The 19,034-nt window shown below is 41.2% G+C and overlaps 1 protein-coding gene across 2 annotated transcripts in view; it reads left to right on the forward strand.

Annotated features, from left to right (window-relative positions):
- tbc1d22a (TBC1 domain family, member 22a) overlaps nt 1-19,034 on the forward strand; it is a 112,737-nt gene that overhangs the window by 13,825 nt on the left and 79,878 nt on the right. For both annotated transcript variants that reach the window (XM_070853764.1, XM_070853763.1), the window contains exons 6-7: nt 7,805-7,875; nt 17,010-17,138. In XM_070853764.1, coding sequence (XP_070709865.1) covers nt 7,805-7,875; nt 17,010-17,138 — 200 coding nt within the window. The remainder of the gene's footprint in view (nt 1-7,804; nt 7,876-17,009; nt 17,139-19,034) is intronic.

Raw genomic sequence — 19,034 nt, forward strand, 5'->3', positions numbered from 1 at the left:
GAAGTCCTTGTTATAGCAGACAAAAGAAGACACACACATTCTCACACACACATTTTCACACCTGTACACCCATCTACGCTCGGTGTCCTCTCCCAGCCATCTGGGCCATCCATCAGGCCTCCTGAGCAGGTATAATCCAGGGGGGAGTATCTTTTTACAAGAGCCCCATTAGTTTACGAGCCGTCTGCTCCCTGGCGCCATCACTTTGTCCTTTAGATGAGTTAGACCGTTCAGGACTCTCTCACAGCATTCAAGGTTTATAGGAGGGGAGCTTAACTTTTTAATACACTGCATGATAAAGGTGTCTGTCCTGATTGTATTGTTTTTCTGACCTCACTTGCAAAATAGCCTCAGATGACACCGGGACAATGCCTGCAACAAGGGAAGAAGGGATGGCATTTACCTGCTTCTTATCCAAGACTTTTATGGGTATCACACAGGTGCTTTGAATAGCATTACTGGCACTCATAATACTTGTGAGTGTTCTGAATTGCTGTATTGATTGTTGTGCTACTTAGGTCTCGACACACACTGCGGTCTAAACGGTAACTACCGCAGTCTTGAGTTTGGATTTGCTGAGGTAGCTCTTGCCACAGAATACAAAGGCAGGTGTTTGTGGCATTCGTGTGTGTGTGTGTGTGTGTGTGTGTGTGTGTGTGTGTGTGTGTGTGTGTTTTGCCGAGAACCTTGTGGTGTTTTGCCCCAGTGGTCGCGCTCCGTCTGAATGATGCCTGAATAGTGCATGGCTCCGGCCCGCCAAGCGTCTTCCCTCCTGCTCCCATCAGCTCCCTGCTCAGCCAGCACTGACTGACAGCACTTCTTCGCCTCGCGCTGTCTTCTATTCTTCTTACCGGCCTTCATACAGATCCATGCACACAGGCAGGAAGACTGACTGACAGGCAGGTAGACAGGCAGACATGGAAGAAGTGCAGGCACACATTCTCACATACACACTTACAATCACACATATACACACTCTCATGCTCACTCCATTTGATTTTTAGTTTCTAACACAACTGCTCGGTTGCTTATAGTAAGAGCCCTCGCTCGGCCAGTTAAGGTCCCAGGGCTCCACTGTTTCAGCCCACTCAAGGAAGCAAACAGTCCTTCATGAATGCATGCATGATTCCAGTGGCAGCCCTTGACTGTTGTGTATAATTAAGATGAGATTAATGAATCCTTAGACACAGCCCCAACAGAGAGCCAAAGTCCTGACATCATGTTCGGCTGTTGTCTGTTTCTAGTTCTGGCAGCATTTCTTTCATTGTTCTGTCTGAAAAATGTTGCTGGGATTTACTTTCCACACACTAAGACCACTTGATGTCTTCTACAGCCCTTAGGGTAAGACGTTGTAACACTCAAAGTTTTGAGTTTAGGAACGATTTATGAAAGAAAACAAAAGAAAACACAGCTCACAGCGTGGCAGCCAGGGTACTTAAGACTTGGTGTAACCATACCCATAAAAGTGCTGCAACGATTAGCCAATGAATCACTTACTTGATTGATTCAGAATTGAACGGCAACTATTTTGATTATCAGTTAATCTCTTTTTTTTATTTTTCAGCCGTAAACATTTGATGGTTCCAACTTTGTAATTTAAGAATTTATATGATAGTGAATTTGAACATCTTTGGGCTTTGAGATATTATAACAAGCTTATTTCCTACTTGATTACATTTTATAAACAAAATGGTTTGACTAAATAAGAATTAAGAGAATAGTGGGCAGATGAATCTATCAAACCTAATCTGTAATATTCACCAACCCTCTCGGATACAGTTGGATTCAGTTGTGCTGTCTAACAATGTATACACTGTTTGAGCCTCTCTGTCCTGCTGCTGTTACAAACATGTCTGAACCAGCTGTGGACACCGCTGGTATCTGGGGCTTATGAGAAATGGACAGAAATATTCAATAAACAACAATAGTTGATAGTTTCTAAAAGTAAATTTGCTGTGAAAGTGATTTTGATTGAGGCTTTCTTCTTGAACAGAAGCCCCGGCCTCTGCCTTTGAAAATTTATTATGTAGCCAAAACGTTAAAGAAATCGTCCTGTGACCCACATGGAAGTGGTTCAGATCCCCATGCAAGCTGAGAGAATCTGGGCCAGAGAGGTGAATAAGACACATTCTCTACTCCCTCAGCAAGTGCAGTGCAGTTGAGGTGGCGCCCAACCCCAGCTGCTTCACTGGAGCTGCTCTCAGTAAAGGTACATGAGTGACTGCAAGGGGAAACTCCCCACTGTGTTTGTTTGATGTGACCTTCCGTCACCTTGATATGACTCACAAGCTGCTTTTACATACCAGTTTTAGTCATATTTGCTGGTTAGATAAGTTTTAATGTAATACAAACATGATATTTAGTTATATTTTGCCCTCTGAATGTTTCAAGAGTCATTGAGCATTCATTACCACTGAGGGTCCCACATCAGAGCAGCTGTTGTGGGTGTTCAACAGAAGGTACATGGTGTCCTAATCACCCCCTGTGGTCCCCAGCTTAACTCCAGCCAAGACAAAGTGCACCCCTGGAAGTTCATGCATAATGGAATACAGTAGACCCACAGAGAAAGACTAGCCACAGTTGCCCTTGAGTTGTGCACGATGTTACAGGTGATTTTCACGCCAGCTTCCTCCAGGGTTATGCACGTCTCTCTAGACCAATCTGCTGAGGTCTTGGCCTGCCAGCATGATAAACACAGACAATACTGATTACAATAATTCCAAAGCATGTATATAATAATGTGATATTTCATTGGTCCCAGAGGGGAAATTCTGCCTCTGTTTGCCCCCGCTTGCACTTCTAAACGTATACTTTGAAATGATTGCCTACAGGGTGAATTGACTGTAAATTGAGTTTTTGTTTTAATGAGTTGCCTCTACATTTTTTTCCCCCTGTAGAGACCTGTTAAATGAATGTCTATACAATTTCATTTAATGGTTTTTTTTGTTGTACAGATTGCTATCTATAGAGAGGAGTGACAAATTTGCCAGCTAAAAATGGCTTGTTTGCACTGTTAATTCTGTTCACTGAAAGTGACGGGGACAGCGAGTCCCTCGTCGCCTCCAGGACAGTTGCAGAAACTTTTTCGCCCACATTGTGACAAGTGCCTGCTGAACAAAAACAACAGATTAATTTTCAAAATGTCACGAAGTGCCTTTAATTTATTCTGGTGGAGCTAGGGCTTGGCTGTCTCATTCATAATGCACATGAGATGCCCTAGAGAGTCAGATATGTTTTCTGAGAGACGAGCTAGCCTCACACTAATGAAACGACATCTGCAATTTAGCCTGTATGTCAACTATGCTCATGTCGCCCTCTCTGCCTCTGCCCACTCTGGGAAATTGAGTTTTATTTCTCAGGAATTGGAGCTGAGATGACTATGGCTATATAGTAAGCATTTAGGAAATGGGAGTCTTGATACATTTCCTATGAGTGTATTTGCATAAGAATAAAGCATCACAATAGAGCCTATTTCATGGCTGGGTTACAGATTACATATTTCCTTCTGTAAGTCTCCTCTCTCCTCTCAAATCAGCTTTTAGCTCAGAACTATGATGAAAAAATCTTTCCTAGTAGAATTTACCATCTTCCTTTCATGTACTGTACCAGTGCAGTACATTAGTACTCTGACAGTCAAGCTGTGGGTCTATAAGTCATCTGGGCTCATGTTGGGGTAACTGTGATTTGGATTCTGCAGTGGTCCAGCTCTCTGCTGGAGAGTGTTTGGAGTACAGGCTGTGTCTGTGGTTTTCTGTATATGATGAATGGGGTCTACGGGGCACATCTGCTTGTTCTGCTGGCCACATGGTGCCAAGTAAATAGTTGCCCCTTACCCTTTCCACACATTTCTACACACTCCCCCACAAACACAGGCACAGATGCCTCTTTGGTGCACACATTCTCTGTTCCACAAGCCTCTCCCTGCAATGCAAAGTGTTTGACCAGAGGGGACAAGGCTTTCTGGGGATCAGTGCAGCATCAGGATGTGAGGACCATCAGCTAACATGCGCCTCGCGTCCCTTCACCCCTCCTCTCTATAACCCCCTATGGTGAGATTAATGCCAGGTGGGGGAAATATAACATAGTTTAATTAAGCCAGGGCCCACAAGATTCATGGACTCATTTCTTTGTCTGACAGTGCAAATGAAGGTTCAAAGAGTGCAAGGCAAGAGAAGAGACACCCCTTGACTAGCTGTTCGGAGAGTAATGAATGTATAGGTGTACATAGGATAACGATTTCACCCGTAAAGATTTGGACGTTGCTGTAAGTGGCTTTTTCATTAATGTGCTGCAGCTGTTGCACTCTTTGGAAAAGGTAGATGTCGCTGTGAGCAACATAATCGTACAGTCAAACATACACATACACTGGCAGCAGGCATTCAAAGATGTAAGAGTATTGCAATAGGAACTGTGAAAGTTCATTTAAAAATGAAACTAATTATGCACATGTTCTTTGACATGAGGTAGTGGCAATCAGTAACCACAGCTGCTGAATCAGTATTTCATGAGCTTGTAAAGCAGGATGTAGCCTAACGAACCACGCTGGGACAAAGACTGGCAACGATTTCAGTGCAGAGAGGGCACCGCTGCACCAATCAGTCTTGTCTGTGCTGGCATCCTAATTGTATGACATCATGTCAGTAACATGAGGTCTTGCATGAACAAGACTTGTACTGGGTATAACAGAAAATTAATGATTTAGGAGTACTCCACCGATGTACAGCTGAGCTTCTCTGACACTATTGAACTTAAAGACAGTTTAAAGAGTGATCAAAATCAATTAATTCCATACATTCTTCTTCCTTGTCAAAAACTCGCATTTAAATTAGTCATAATGAGGCTCATTGAAGAACAGTTAAATTTTAAATTCAGTAGTGTCATGCTAATGTAGCCTCTAACTGCTAGCCTCATGCATGAATGAGGAGCGAGCTAAAGAGTTCTGGTAAACTCCAAACCCAGAGATTTTTTCATGGCACCAATCTCAGTAAATGGCAAATATATCAGTATGTATTTCAGTATGTACTACGGCTGAAGGACGAGGCAAAAGCTTTAACTAGACAATAGCTTTTCCTGTGCCAGTTCACACCATAACTTGGTAGCAACACATGCACACTTCCATACATTTGCTTTCCACTTGTTCTAGTCCTAAGGAGAGGGAAAGGATAGAGCAAAGAGACACAGAGGGAATCCGTGGGACAGGTGTAGCACCTTTGCCCTGCAACTTTTATGGTCTGTGTCATGTCTGAGACAGTTTTTTTTTAATCAGTGTTTTTAAATGCTTGTTGCTGCACAGGTAACCTTGGGGTAATGGAAACGTTCCAGTACTGTGGGGCTCTGACTCTCTCCAAACCCACAGAGCCACACTGTGCACTAGATCACTGTATTGGATTTCTATATAATTAAAGTCACTGGGGACAAGGTAAGAGAGAAATTTTAAGTGGAAGATGCACAGGAACTGTAGTGAATAAATAGCTACTCCCATCAGCTGAACAAGCTCTAATGCGTTTCACTCAATTTAGCCAATGGACTTAGCCCATTGCTGTTTAGCTGATTGCTATTTCCTATTCTGCTATCTGTCACTGACTCTGCTTTTGCATTTGCCTTGAAGAACAGGCAAGGCAGAGTCATTTGGCAGCGCTAATCAATATCGTTCACTCTGTGCGAAGGGCTTATCAATTTCCAGCCAGTGCCTTGAATGAGATTCGAGGAAGAATTTGGCTTATTCATTAGGTACATTTGTTTCTTTTTTTTTTTACTGAAAAAAGTATGTTAAGGCGATGCCATTTGCACGGGAATCAATTTCCCCTCGTCCCTTCACTCTTGGAATGCAGGTAAAACAGTGGCAGTGCAATTACAAGTGAAGAGATTTCCATTGCGTTTTTATGTTTTGTCTCAGTTTGGCTTTGGCAACTCGTCTTGTTGAATGCTAATGGGGGGGGTTGTAGACTCGCAGGGCCCGGGCAGAGGGAGGCCTATCTGTGAATAATGGATGAGTTAATGTTAGCGAGAACTCATCCAGGAACCTGCTGCTTCTTAAGAAATACTGCTGAAAAACACACAGTCATATGTCTTGAATATCCTAAACTGCCTGGTCCTGGCAGACAAGGTCACAGAGTAATTTCATTTCCCTCTAGTAACAGTTATTTGGGTGAAGGATGTGTGTTATGGATTATCCAAAAAAGCTTCACAGTTTCAGTGTCTTGGGCAGTTTGATAAAAAAGGCAGTTTACCATCTAGTTGACATAGTGTGAAGTGTTGAATGAACTTGTGTGACTCGGCTATTAAGTCAAAGCCTGAAACAAGGTCCAGTGTGGGTCAGTGGAACAAGTGGGAGACATTTATGGCATCAGTAAGATCAGATTTGAGCCCCGAGAAAAAAAGCTGTTACAGAAGCACTGGTCCAAACAATAGCTTTAGCTCTATTTATGAACATGATCTCCTTTTGGTGCAGCGAAATTACACCCTGTACTTTTTATTGTAGTCTAGTTATTATATTTGATTCACTAGAAATAGGATGAAATTGAAGACATGAGTTGACACCACAAAACGAAGCATTTTTTGTTGAGTCACTGTTGATCCCAACACCCACCCGTCCTCTCTTGGTGTCAATGTGTGCGCATTGAAAAGAGGCTGGATGTGTGTAGCATCTAATATTAAGCCATATTTTCTGGGTCTTCATGGACCCAAAGGGAACTACTATCCGCCAATTTAAAACTTCAATTTGCACCTTTCCATCAGATTTATTTTACATTACATCTCCCACCTGGCCTGAAGAGAATCTAGTTAATAATTCACTTCTAACCCATCAGGCAATTCTGGTGAAGGGAAAGGGAGACAGGAAGGCAAGTTTGGACAGTGAGGGCTTGGTTGGTTGGCTAGTTGGTAGATCGATTGAATGGAGTTACCAAATACCAAATACCAAAAAATATTTTTCACTGGGATAATATTGTGTCTTATAAATATAAAAGAATTACTCTGGGATTTGCAGCCGAGTAAGAATGGGACAAGCAGATTTCATTCTAACTGTTTTCTATATGGTGTTTATCATGTCATCAACTGACCTGGACACAGCTGCACGGTAGTAAATAATAATAATAATAATAATAATAATAATAATACATTTTATTTATAGGCGCCTTTCAAGGCACTCAAAGACACCGTACAACACACAGTTAAAAACAAACAGTGAAAAAGCAAGTTAAAAAATCAAAAACTTTAAAAAACCAAGGGGTGGGAATCACACATTAATCATAGTGGAAGGTGGGGAAAGCAGCTTTCGTAGAGCTGGAAACCGAGACAATTGTGAAAACGTAGAAAATAAAAGATAAAACTTTGATCCCAAAGTGGCGAAAGGAGGTATTTTTCAGTTTTACTTCCATCTCAATATCTCTTCGGGTCTTTATCTTGTCCTTCTATGTCTGTGGTCAGAAATGTTTAAAACAAAGGAAGGGAATTGAGCTCGACTGATGATGAATGTTTGAGGCTAATGCCAATATTGATATTTGAGATCAGAATCTGAAAACAGTTGGATAATGTAGTCTGCTTCTGGTCAAGCCCCGGGCAAGAGAGCACAAGCCAAAATCTACAAGGAACATAATGGTTTTCTGCAAACAAATCAGGATATCAGTCAACATAAACGCATAACAAGACTTGTCTTAATAAGGGTTCTTCATATTTTGTAACACAGTAATTGTTACCAACATATGCCCTGAAGAGGAGGACATCTTACCTAATGACGTTTAACTCTTTGTGTGAAAGGTGCTGAATTTAAAATGGGTCCTCTGGTATCTTTGTTGTTTTACAGAGGAGCTACGGAAACTCAGCTGGTCTGGAATCCCACGACAGGTCCGACCAATAACATGGAAGCTCTTATCAGTAAGTTGTACACACACACACACACACACACACACACACACACACACACACACACACACACACACACACACACACACACACACACACACACACGCTGCGCATATAAACTGCACATTCAGATACCAGCAGAAACTTTGAAACAGACATTAGTTTGTGTAAAACATGAAACCACTTCCAAACATATTTGCATATAAACACACTCAAAGACAAAAAACACTCATACATAAACCGTTAAGTGATAACACAGATTCATTAAATGCACCCACGTTCACACACACACACACACTTGAACACACACAATGATAAAGTTGCACTAATAATACACATCACATTGGATCTAAGGCGCACACACACACACAAATGCTCAAAAAGTTGCTGCTCTCTTTCTCTCTCTCTCTCAACCCCCTCCCTTTTTTGATTTATGAAGACTGGTAACAGTCCTGCTTTTTGTTTTTTCAAACTTCAATAGGGAAAATGAATTGTGGGACAGAAATAATTTATTCATGAGACGCGCGGTGTGTTTACTCATTAAGCCATTGTTGTGGTTTACAGCTCCTAGTCTGCAGAGAGAAGACTGGCTTTTTGAACGCCGTGACTCTCCCATTAATTACTCCACAATAGTTAATGTGCCGCAGAAAAGATGTCATTAAAGGTGTGTGTGTGTGTGTGTGTGTGTGTGTGTGTGTGTGTGTGTGTGTGTGTGTGTGTGTGTGTGTGTGCCTGGTTATGTCTGTTGGTGGTGGGAGGTTACCAACTGGGCACTTTGACCATTAACTGCTCTCTTGTTTGGTACTCTACTGAAGTGAGGGCTCGTAATGCTGTATGAAGTTACAGAGCATCGACTGCAGTGTAGGCAGCCATGTGCGGGGGAGGGGAGGGCACTTCTGCACTTAGGCTGTTTGTATATGTGTGTACGTGTGTGTGTGTGTGTGTGTGTGTGTGTTTTAGCTAATGTGCCATAGATAACACCCCATTAATAGTTTGTTCTGTTCGTGGTGTTCGATTGTGCATATTGTGAGTATTATGTGCTTGCATGTGTGTGTTGCCATTTTGCGTGTACCTATATGTTTTTATGCAGTTTGCATTCATGTAAAGCGAGTCCTGCAGCAAATGTTGGGGCTGCAGAGCACATCTGCCCTTTGGCCTGTATAACGAAACGAAACCAGATTCATAAATAAAAAGAGTAAAGGAAACAAAATGGGAGGAAATGAGGGGGAAAAAAGGATGACAGCGTTGCAGGATGACATTAAAAACAAAGAGAGAAGCAGAAGTTCTTCCTCTGGTACAACACAGCAGTCAGGGTTCGAGTTAGGCTCTAAGATAAGGAATGGTTGGGGCAGCAATAAATAACTAAATAATAGCCTAATGTGTGTGCTTTCAGGGGGGGGGGCTTAACTGCTCATTACGTGGTCCAACACTTTCTCACACACACACACACACCCACAGTTGTATCCTGTGTGGTGAAGTGCAGCCATTCTGTTATTTATTAGAGAATATGGTACGCAGTTCTTTTGGAAAACATCTTTCTTTTAGTCTCTTTATCTCGTTAATGTAAATAACACTCAGTACACTGACAAATGCATTATTTGTGATTAAAATAATGGTTCTTTGTAATGTAATATTTTACTGCTGTCCTGGGAGCTCAGACCCCTCCCAATGGAATATCAGCTCTCACCAAGCTCAAACCCTGACAGCAGTTAGAGATGCTGGCAGTCGGGTTTTGCCACTTTAGCTAGCTGAAGCTAAGCCAATCCCAGGAATCTCTCAATCTTCTCCTGCAGTAATCTAACAATGTGTTGTCCAACTGCATACTCAATATGTTCCAAAAAGTTACCCTTTTGTTAAAATAACTGCTGAATACACAGCTTCAGTGTTACATCCTCACCCTTTTGAAGCTATGAAGCCACAAAGCTTCAAAGCCCTGACACTCTGACAAAGAGCTACTTTATTTCCTCTGTTCAGGCGACAGTCCCAATAATTGATTTGAAGCTCTCAGTTTTGTTAAAAACCAAGCCAGTGCTTTGCTTTCCAACACGGTCACAACAAGCTGAGATATTTTACCTGTTGTTTCTCTCTTTCATGGACATATTAGACATGATTTTAAGTTTGAAGACAGTATAACAGAGGAGGACACGTGTGTCCAGATGACTTTAATAAATATGTAAGGGGTGTTATGGCTGTGCAAACTGAAGATCCATATCTGATTTCAAGATCTCAGAGCCTTGTGCAGCGTGATTTATCCCAGGGTTAAATCCAAGGTTTGGATTAAAGCGAAAAGTGGGCACAGTGTCAAAAGCACTCATATCTTCTGAAGTGTCATAACACTTGACTGCCTTCTCTGTCCTGTCTGTAGTATGATCCAGTGGAGAAATAGATAGGAGGGATCAGGCTCGAAAAATCCATTCTCCGCCTGGCACGCATGCATGCACACACACACACACACACACACACACACACATTCAGACTCACAGCCCACGCTGTAATACATAAACTTGGCAGAGGCACCTAATAAAACTTCACTCCAGTGGTGTCCCTTGTGCCCTTCTCCTGCTCACCAGCGTGCACCAACTTATTTGATTTTTTGCTCCCCTCCAGCAGGCATGTTTGAGCCACGCTCTTCTTTACCTGACAAAGACAAGAAACAAGTTTTCTCACTGAGGTTAGAGCTCGGTAATGCTCCCCCAGCGGCCGGCATTTACCCACACATCATCGTCATCGATATCATCCGTAACTGTCTCTACTGTTATTAGCCAGTGTGGAAGTTTAAAAGTAGGCAAAAAAGAGGGGGTGAGAGCAATTTTTTGCCTCACTGGACAGCTCCCCCTACCTCCTTTCACTCAATGTTTTCCCTACAATCCCTTTTATACTGGGAGGGTGGCCTAACCTCCGTGTTGCGCCCCCCAACCCCACCTGACCAATAAGGAATTATAGATTTCATTCGTTTGTTGACATTTAAGAATGGGATAATGTACAAATAGCTGGTCAATATTGCAAAGCGAACTCCAAAAGGGTTATACAGGACTTAAATGATCAATTTAGCAGTTATTAGTGTGCTTTCTGTACATTACCCTGCTTATAACTGGGCTTCATACCAAAGAAATCAATAATTTGACATAGAACATAAAATTAAACATTAAACTGCCTCCATAGGAACGGTCTGTTACACAGAAATAACACACTGTAGAATGTAACAGACCAATCAGATGATCAAATGATGATGATAATAATAATAACCATAATAAACCCTAATCCTGTAGATAAGAGAAAAATTCTCTTTAACACTGCGTGATTATGTATCAACATTTATTCTCAGAATAATAAAATGTAAAACACAAATGTTATGAGCGTGTTTCAGTGAAATTAAATGAAATATCAGAAACCTAATTAATTATGACTCCTAACAATGATTCTAATTACTTTTCTTAATAGCTAGTATTCGCTTGATATTAGCTACGATTCAATGAAAACATGTACAGCCGTCCGTCTGCATCTTGTGGCGCCAACACTGGGAAACACTGTTTCACTATTTGAGCAACAGGCTTCACAGGTTGCCCTTGGCATCAGAAATGCATCTGGTTGAATTTCAGAAGTAATACCATCTTATTCAGTTTTTTTAAACAGCACTTTGTGTCCGAGCCTGAAGGAGAATGGAGAAATTAAATGGATTTCCTGCTTTGTGGAGGAATGTCAGCCTGTGGCAATATGTACATTTGCTAATGGAGTGTGGCTGTTAAATGTGAAGTGGTGGAAGAGGAAAACTAACTGGCTGTGGAAATATTGATAAGGCTACAGGGTTATGTGAGATGTAGCAGGAAGCAGCGGCAGCAGGGACAGATTTAAAGATTACTATGTTAAACTGTTACCTTACAACAGCATACATAATTATATAGCCTGGGAGTAAATAACAATGTGAATCTTTTTCATATGAGGCGGACTTCCCTTGGTATGCACTCTCTCAGGCATCTCACACCACGACTACAACACTTTCATTTTGTACACTTCTTCCTTAGTTCATTAGAAGTGTGGGTCCACTGTCACCTCTTGTATTAACTTTTAATACCTGTGCAAATTGCTTTTTGAAACACACAACACTTGCCGTTGTGTATGCATGTCTTTGGTCTTTATGTGTGTGGGGAATGACCCACTCTAACTGTTAAAGGTGGGTCCTCTTCAGTAGTAAAGGTCGATTATACCAGTGGCATTTTGAGGTGGGGGAAGGGTATCATTTTATTTCTTGGAAACTTTAAGTTGGTCAGTAAAACTAAAAATATAAAAGTAAAAGATGTAATAATAGTGAACACCCCAAAATAAATGGAAATTTTTGGTAATGCTCAGGACAAATTCTATTGCTATCGCTCTTATTTTCTATCCCTGGTGATCAGGTGGAGAAGCTAAATCCAGCAGCTTTCAGTCAACCAGGAACTAAACTGTGTTCATCCTCAACTGTTGAGTTAACTCAAAGACACACAAGTAATGATCTGATATAAAAACACAGGGATATTTCAAATGATTTAGTTTTTAAATAAATGAATGAATGAATAAGTAAGTTTTGGTTTCATGCAAGATAAAACTATCAGTATTCACCATATTAGTTCACTCAGTATGATCTGGCAAAGCTTGAGACCCCTGACGTCACCTGTCTGGATGAACACACATCTTCCTTGGCCGTTATTGGCCATTTAGTTTAGCCACAGATGCAGTTGAGGAAGCTTTGTCCGCTTTCTCCAAAACTATCCACCAAAATAAGTTTCTAAATAAATAAGCTGGAGGTAAGAAATGGTTCGTGCAGTTGCAGATCACACCTTAATTTTATCTCTACAAAGTTTTAGTTTGAGTCACTGTATGAAATCGATGTGCATGGATGTTTCTAAACTCATATCATGTAGCCAAACTCATCTCACTAGATGTAGTGTAAAAACAGACAGATAAAAGAAGTAAAGTTTTGTTAGGCCAACTTTTGCTGGGCCTGTAGTGGGACAGTTTGTTTCCAGCCTGCTTCCAGGATAATGTGCGTCTGCTAAGTAGAAATCAATTTAGAATGTGAGAAGACTTACTAGGAAAAAACATATTTCATTTAAATTCCCCAAATGGATTCCCCAAGCATATTTCTCCGTTTTTCTTTTTTTACGGAGAGCTTACTGAAGTGGAGGATCCATTAGCGGGATGGAAGGATCAAGGGGTAGATTGATGTAAGGAAGAATCAGGAGATGAGGTTTATGTGGACTGATTAACGGAGGCACTGCGCTGCCACATTTTGTACCACTGACAGGTCATGCAGAGCCCTCATGCTCTTATGCTTCACTTTCAAACAGACCTCTCTGTTTTTTTTTTTTTTAACTTTATCTCCACTCACCCATTTTAACCAGCAGGCCACAAATGAAATAAAAGTTAGTCAGTTAGGTTTAGGCATTAGTACTCTTAGATCTTTGGCACTTAATGCACTTTACTTTGAGATGTACTCAGTTATTTTAATTGTCTATATACTAAAAAGGCACTCTAAAAGAAAGACTTGAGCTGTCTGCATCCTTTGTTATGTTAAAAAATGACAGGTACAAGCTTTGGTAATCACAGGCCTTTTGACATGCTGGCACATTTGAATATTTCAAATTTTCTGATATCCTATCATTAGCGATGAAGAGCAGGCATAAATTAAAATGACAGCGTAGTGTTGGACACAGTTTGCGTCCTTGTGTCAAATCAGTGTGTGTGTTTGTGTAGGGTCGTGTCCTATGGAGCAGTAATGCAGCTGCAGTGTGATTGACCTCCACTAAGCTGTCCCATTAACCTTCAACACACACGCTCTCCTCTCCCTCATTTGGCAGAGTGGCACACAACACCGGAGCCCACTGTTTTGTTGCTGGCCTGTTTGTGTTGGTGTGTGCGCTCTTGTGTTGGTGTGTGCATTTGCATATGGAGCGGTTTCTGTACACGATGTGTGGACTTCTTGGCAGAGGGTGACTGCCAGAAAGTCGCAACCAGAGCTTAGCGTGGTTTCTGCGGGCAGAAATGTGACCGTCTGGCTGACTGGCAGCACCGACAGAGAGGCGGCAGTCGGGTAGAAGGGACAGGAGGTAAAAGAGTCTGCCTCCTTTACAGTGTTTTGGTTAGGAAATTGTTTACATTTTCCTTTTTCAGGGTTAAAATGGTTTTATTGATGTTACTTTGGAAGGTGGAAAAAGTCAAATAGGCTGACAGGGAATGTGGGGAACTCTGGGCATCTCTGCTGAAACTGCTGCCCCCGTGACCCGACTCTGGATAAGCGGTTGAAGATGGATGGATGGATGGAATATGATGTGTGTGTTTATATGTCGTAAGATACACATATGAGCGTGGACACACACTGTTTGACAGACTCATCTATGGGCCTTTTCTCACTGAAAAGATGAAATTGTTGCAGCTTTTATTGATTTTCCTGTAGAGATTTGTCCACAATTGGTGCTTTGTGTGTGTACATGTGTGTTTCTGTATACTTGCTAGTGTGTTAACTCACTTCCAAAACACAACAAACAGTAATCATAATGAAGACAAAGATGCACGTAGATAACAAACACACATATAATACACACAGTCAATATCGGCCTTTCAAGGCCTGTTATGTTTTTTTCTCTTTCGTTGAGCTTGATGTGCAGACTGTGTTGGTGCAGGTGGATGAGTTTTTAGTTTGATGACGATTCCTCTAAATCCGGTCCAAAACAGAGTCGCTCTGAGATGCCAGTGATCAGCGGCCAGCAGTTCTGAGAAAAATGTTCAGTCTAAATTGAAAGTGATGACAAACACATATAGCAGACTGATGAAGACAGCACATGTCTACTGCAGTGTCTGTCTTTCTGTCTGTCTGCCTGATAACCCTAAACCCCCAACTCCAGGTTCAATTACTAACTTTTGTTGTTTCCTGATCTTTCAGCCATATTCCACAGTCTTTTTCAGTGAATGTAGCTGACTCAGGTTTCATCACACAACCTTAATATGGCACTTCAGTCACATGATGATAAGTCAGGTGATGAAACATCTGAGTAAGACTTAACATAAAGAGTGTTCATCTCAGTTTTCATGGAGTTGGCTCAGTTCTCACACAACAGGTGGTTGTACGTCACATAACAGGAAGTGTCTGTCTTCGAGCAATAGTCAAGTGCCCATATGTAAATTTAAAAGGTTTTTGCTGGCTGTAATCGTTCCCCCTGTACTGGTTAGTAAAGGTATAGTGCGTAGCATTTAGGGGGACCTTTTGGCAGAAATGGAAAATAATATTCATGATTTTGATTTCAGTAGTGTATGATCACTTAAAACTAAGAATTGTGTTTAATTGTTTTCAGGCGTTTTTCATACGGAGTTCGTTCTTGCCCACCAAGTCTGCCATATTGTTTCTACAGAAGCCCATTAGGAACAGACTGAGGGCCTTTCGTATTTTATGTTGAAGTGGAAGCTTGAATTTAATGGCGTGAACCAACTGATTATTTACGCAGGACCCTGTACAAAGGATTTTAAAAGATCCTTTCATTATGCACTTCCAACAGAAGTGATGGAGGATGGAAGGTATCCAGCTTACTATCATAAGAGACTAAGAAAACAAGAAAATATTCCTATTTGAGAAGCTTTCAGTTGACTAATTGATTAAACAACTAATTGCTGTTGCTGTAATTTCAGTAATAAACACAAACTGTACACTTCAGTGGCAGATATCTCTAGTTACTAACATTACATGCTATTAATTAATCATCGTAGAGTTCATGAACTATTTATTTATGTATGCAGTCTTTAAATTATACAGTAACAAACATATACACGGGCAATACAAAAGGTTTAACAGCTAGACGATTTAGCTTTCTGCCATGGGGGCACATTTTTAGAGCTGGCAGTCATGTTTGAGTTTTGTTTTGAAGATTTTAACTTGGTGAATATTTTAGAGCCCCTGGTCCCAGCTCTCACTGTTAATAGACTTTTAGATTTGTTTCTCAGTTTGGAGTTGACTTTCTCCTCATTGCATAAGCCAGGCCGCACAAGGAGGATACACACTCTCACAAATGTGCGCTCACATAAACTGAATCACAAATGCATTCCCAGAAGCATGTACAAACACACACATACACACACACACAGATAGGTAGCTCCCCGAAGAGCCAGCAAGCATTTGGTCAAGCGGCAGAAAGTTTTCTTTGCAAAGTGAAGTGTGTCATTTACAGTTGATGTAGTCCCAGGTGGTGGAGTTTGGTTCGTGATTGAACTTGGCTAACAAACTGAAAGCAAATCAGGTTTTCAGAACAAGAGTTTAGAAATAAAGGCTCATTAAATAGCATATACTGACAGGCAACATAAAATGCCACACAGTTTCCGACTCTGAATATCTATGGGGCTGAATTAATGAGTCCCATGTGGAACCCACAAGCGTGTGTTTTACAAATAGATAGATGTGTTAGTCTGGAGACTTACCAGTTACTTGCTAATGCTTTCTGGGCCTGTATTAGTATCAGCACAGTGTTTTAAGAGTTGCAAATGTTGACAGTACAATTCAGGCAATGTTACATAAGTGCAATTCAGGGCAAGCTTTAATTTTCAGACTAGAGGCTAAAGATAAAGCATATATAATACAGACAAAATGTTTTGCACACAAGGTCATTTCAATGTAACTTTTTTAACCTTCATTTTATAGTTTCAAGACTGAAGTTTTTGCAGTTCTAATGAACACAGACTTTATGACATGTAAGGGTCCGACATTTTGGAAAACACGTCTGTTCACTTCCCTGCAGAGAGTTTGATGAGAAGGTCGACACCACACTTCCTGGCTCTGTCCAAAGCCAATTAAGTCTACCTGCCAGCACCACTAAGACTCACTAATTCAAACAAAAACTGAAGTGTAAAAAACGGCAAGGTGCAGTTTATAAGCAGACTCTATAGTTTGACACATAACTCCCCTGTAAAACCAGAAAAAGTTGTTTTTACACTTCTTCACTTCATCAAGTCAAAAATCTCCATTGATCCGGTTGGGAAGGACCAAGAGGAAGATGAACAGAAAAATACTGTGTAATGTACAGTATAATGTAAAGCATGGTATGTCAACAAATAAAACGTTTCTTTCTTTCGTCCTTATGCTCTTCCTCTCTTCTTTCTCCCTTTGCCTCCCTCCCTCCCTCTCTTAGGGTTACCTACCAGCTAATGCAGAAAGGAGAGACAGTGTCCTACAGAGGAAGAGACAAGAATATTTTGGCTTCATCCAGCAATACTATGACTCCCGCAATGATGAACACCATCAGGACACATACAGACAGGTATGTGTACATACACTCGAGCGCACACACACACACACACACACACACACACACACACACACACACACACACACACACACACACACACACACACACACACACACACACACATTGACAGTTCCTGTGTACTTGTCGTGTGTTTAATCATTTCTTCTACATCTGACTTTTACTACTTCGTTTAACACCTGTCTGAATATCTGAACTTGAAGGACGGAAGGAAAGATGAACTACAAACATTTTCATTTCCAATTACAAGAAACATCTCTTCTCACTAATGTATTCCCTCAGCACAAACCTGAGACACATGGCTTTTTTATGCATATGTTTGTGAGTATGTGTCTGGGAAAAGCGTGTGTTTTGACAGGATTCGGCCTGCAGACAGGATTACTGGAACCAGTTCCATGCTCTTGTCCCCTCTGTCCCCTTATCCCTCTACCTCATTTACTCATCGGCCTGTTGTCTGTTTTGTCTGTCTGTGTGTTGACATGGAGGGAGCGCGGTCGAGCTCCGTTCACTGAGTAGAGACAGCCAGCCCCAAGCCTCAGAGAGCAGCTTAAATGAACAGTTTTCTTTGACTTTGAAAATAATATCTACTTTTACTCTCTCTGTCTCTGTTTATCCGTCTCTCTCCCCCTCCACATACTCTTTCATTTTAACACCCGACTACTTCCCATTCATTTCAAACCGATAAGAAACATCAAAGTGGGCTGTCAATAGCAAAAACACACATTTCTCATATCCTGTCCAATTTTCCATTGATCTCCTCCGTACTGTGCCAGAAAGCTAGCATACTTTGTTTTGATGATTGTTTGGATCGCGCCTTGAAACCCCATTTTCTGCCAAATTCTTCTTGTTGCAACACTGTTTGTGTTGATGGAGTGAGCAGTGATTACTAGTGAATTATTTATGTGTATGTGTTCATACGTGTGCCGGTGCTGAAACTGTGGGTGCAGTGGGCTTGTATGTATTTTATGTGTCATATGTGTTTATGTACCACAATATGTATATTATGATTAAGCTTGCTCTTATTACTTGTACCTTTATGTCTTGTGTTTGTCGGTGTATTTGTCTTTGAGCATATGGGATGGTCCATCCAGAGACCATCTAAACCTCTCCATCTGTCTTCATAGTTTGTGTCTCTTGTTGTGTCTGTCATCTGTCTCTTTTATATATGTTTGTGTTGTTGGTAACTTGCCCAAGCAGCTTGTGCGTATGCGTGTATACATAGGCATATGGATGAGCCATTGTAGAAGTCCCAGCTTGCACTACAAGCTTTTTGAAGCACTGATGTGGTTTTTATTCCATCCCAACAGAAAGTTTGCTATCTTTTTTCTAAGCTATCAGAACGTATGAGGTATTGTAGCTGGTAGCTTCTCGGTTGACAGACACTGGAGCTGTGTTTGAAACAACCAGTTTAGTTGCACTGTTAAAGCTGCATTAAAAACAGTTTGACCACGAGGGGGCAGAAATACTTTAGAAATACTCCTGAAACACACTCATCAGAGCAGAGCCTTGAGGACTTCTCGAGTTGTTGTGGCTAAAGTTTTAGTAAGCAGTTCAAACCAATGGACTGACCGCTGCTGAAAGTTGCTTTGATTGTAGAGGTATTGTAAAGACGGTTGTTGATTCCCAGTGGGATCAGCAGTACACACTTTACAGATTCATATACTGATATCCATCATAATGCACATCAGAATCAGAATCAGAATTCCTTTAATAATCGCCAGGGGGAAATCAAGTACATTTGTACATTTGCATTGACTTGATAAAAGTAATTTCCTGTATTTTTCAATCTGGGTCTTGTCAGTGTGGCTCTTTCGTGGGTCATGCCACTTCTGTTATTGAGATTTGTGAAATGTGACTCTAGCAAAACAACATATACCCCGCCAAGAAACA

The sequence above is a fragment of the Pempheris klunzingeri genome, chromosome 22, assembly GCF_042242105.1.
Source record: "Pempheris klunzingeri isolate RE-2024b chromosome 22, fPemKlu1.hap1, whole genome shotgun sequence".
Classification (NCBI taxonomy): Eukaryota; Metazoa; Chordata; class Actinopteri; order Acropomatiformes; family Pempheridae; genus Pempheris; species Pempheris klunzingeri.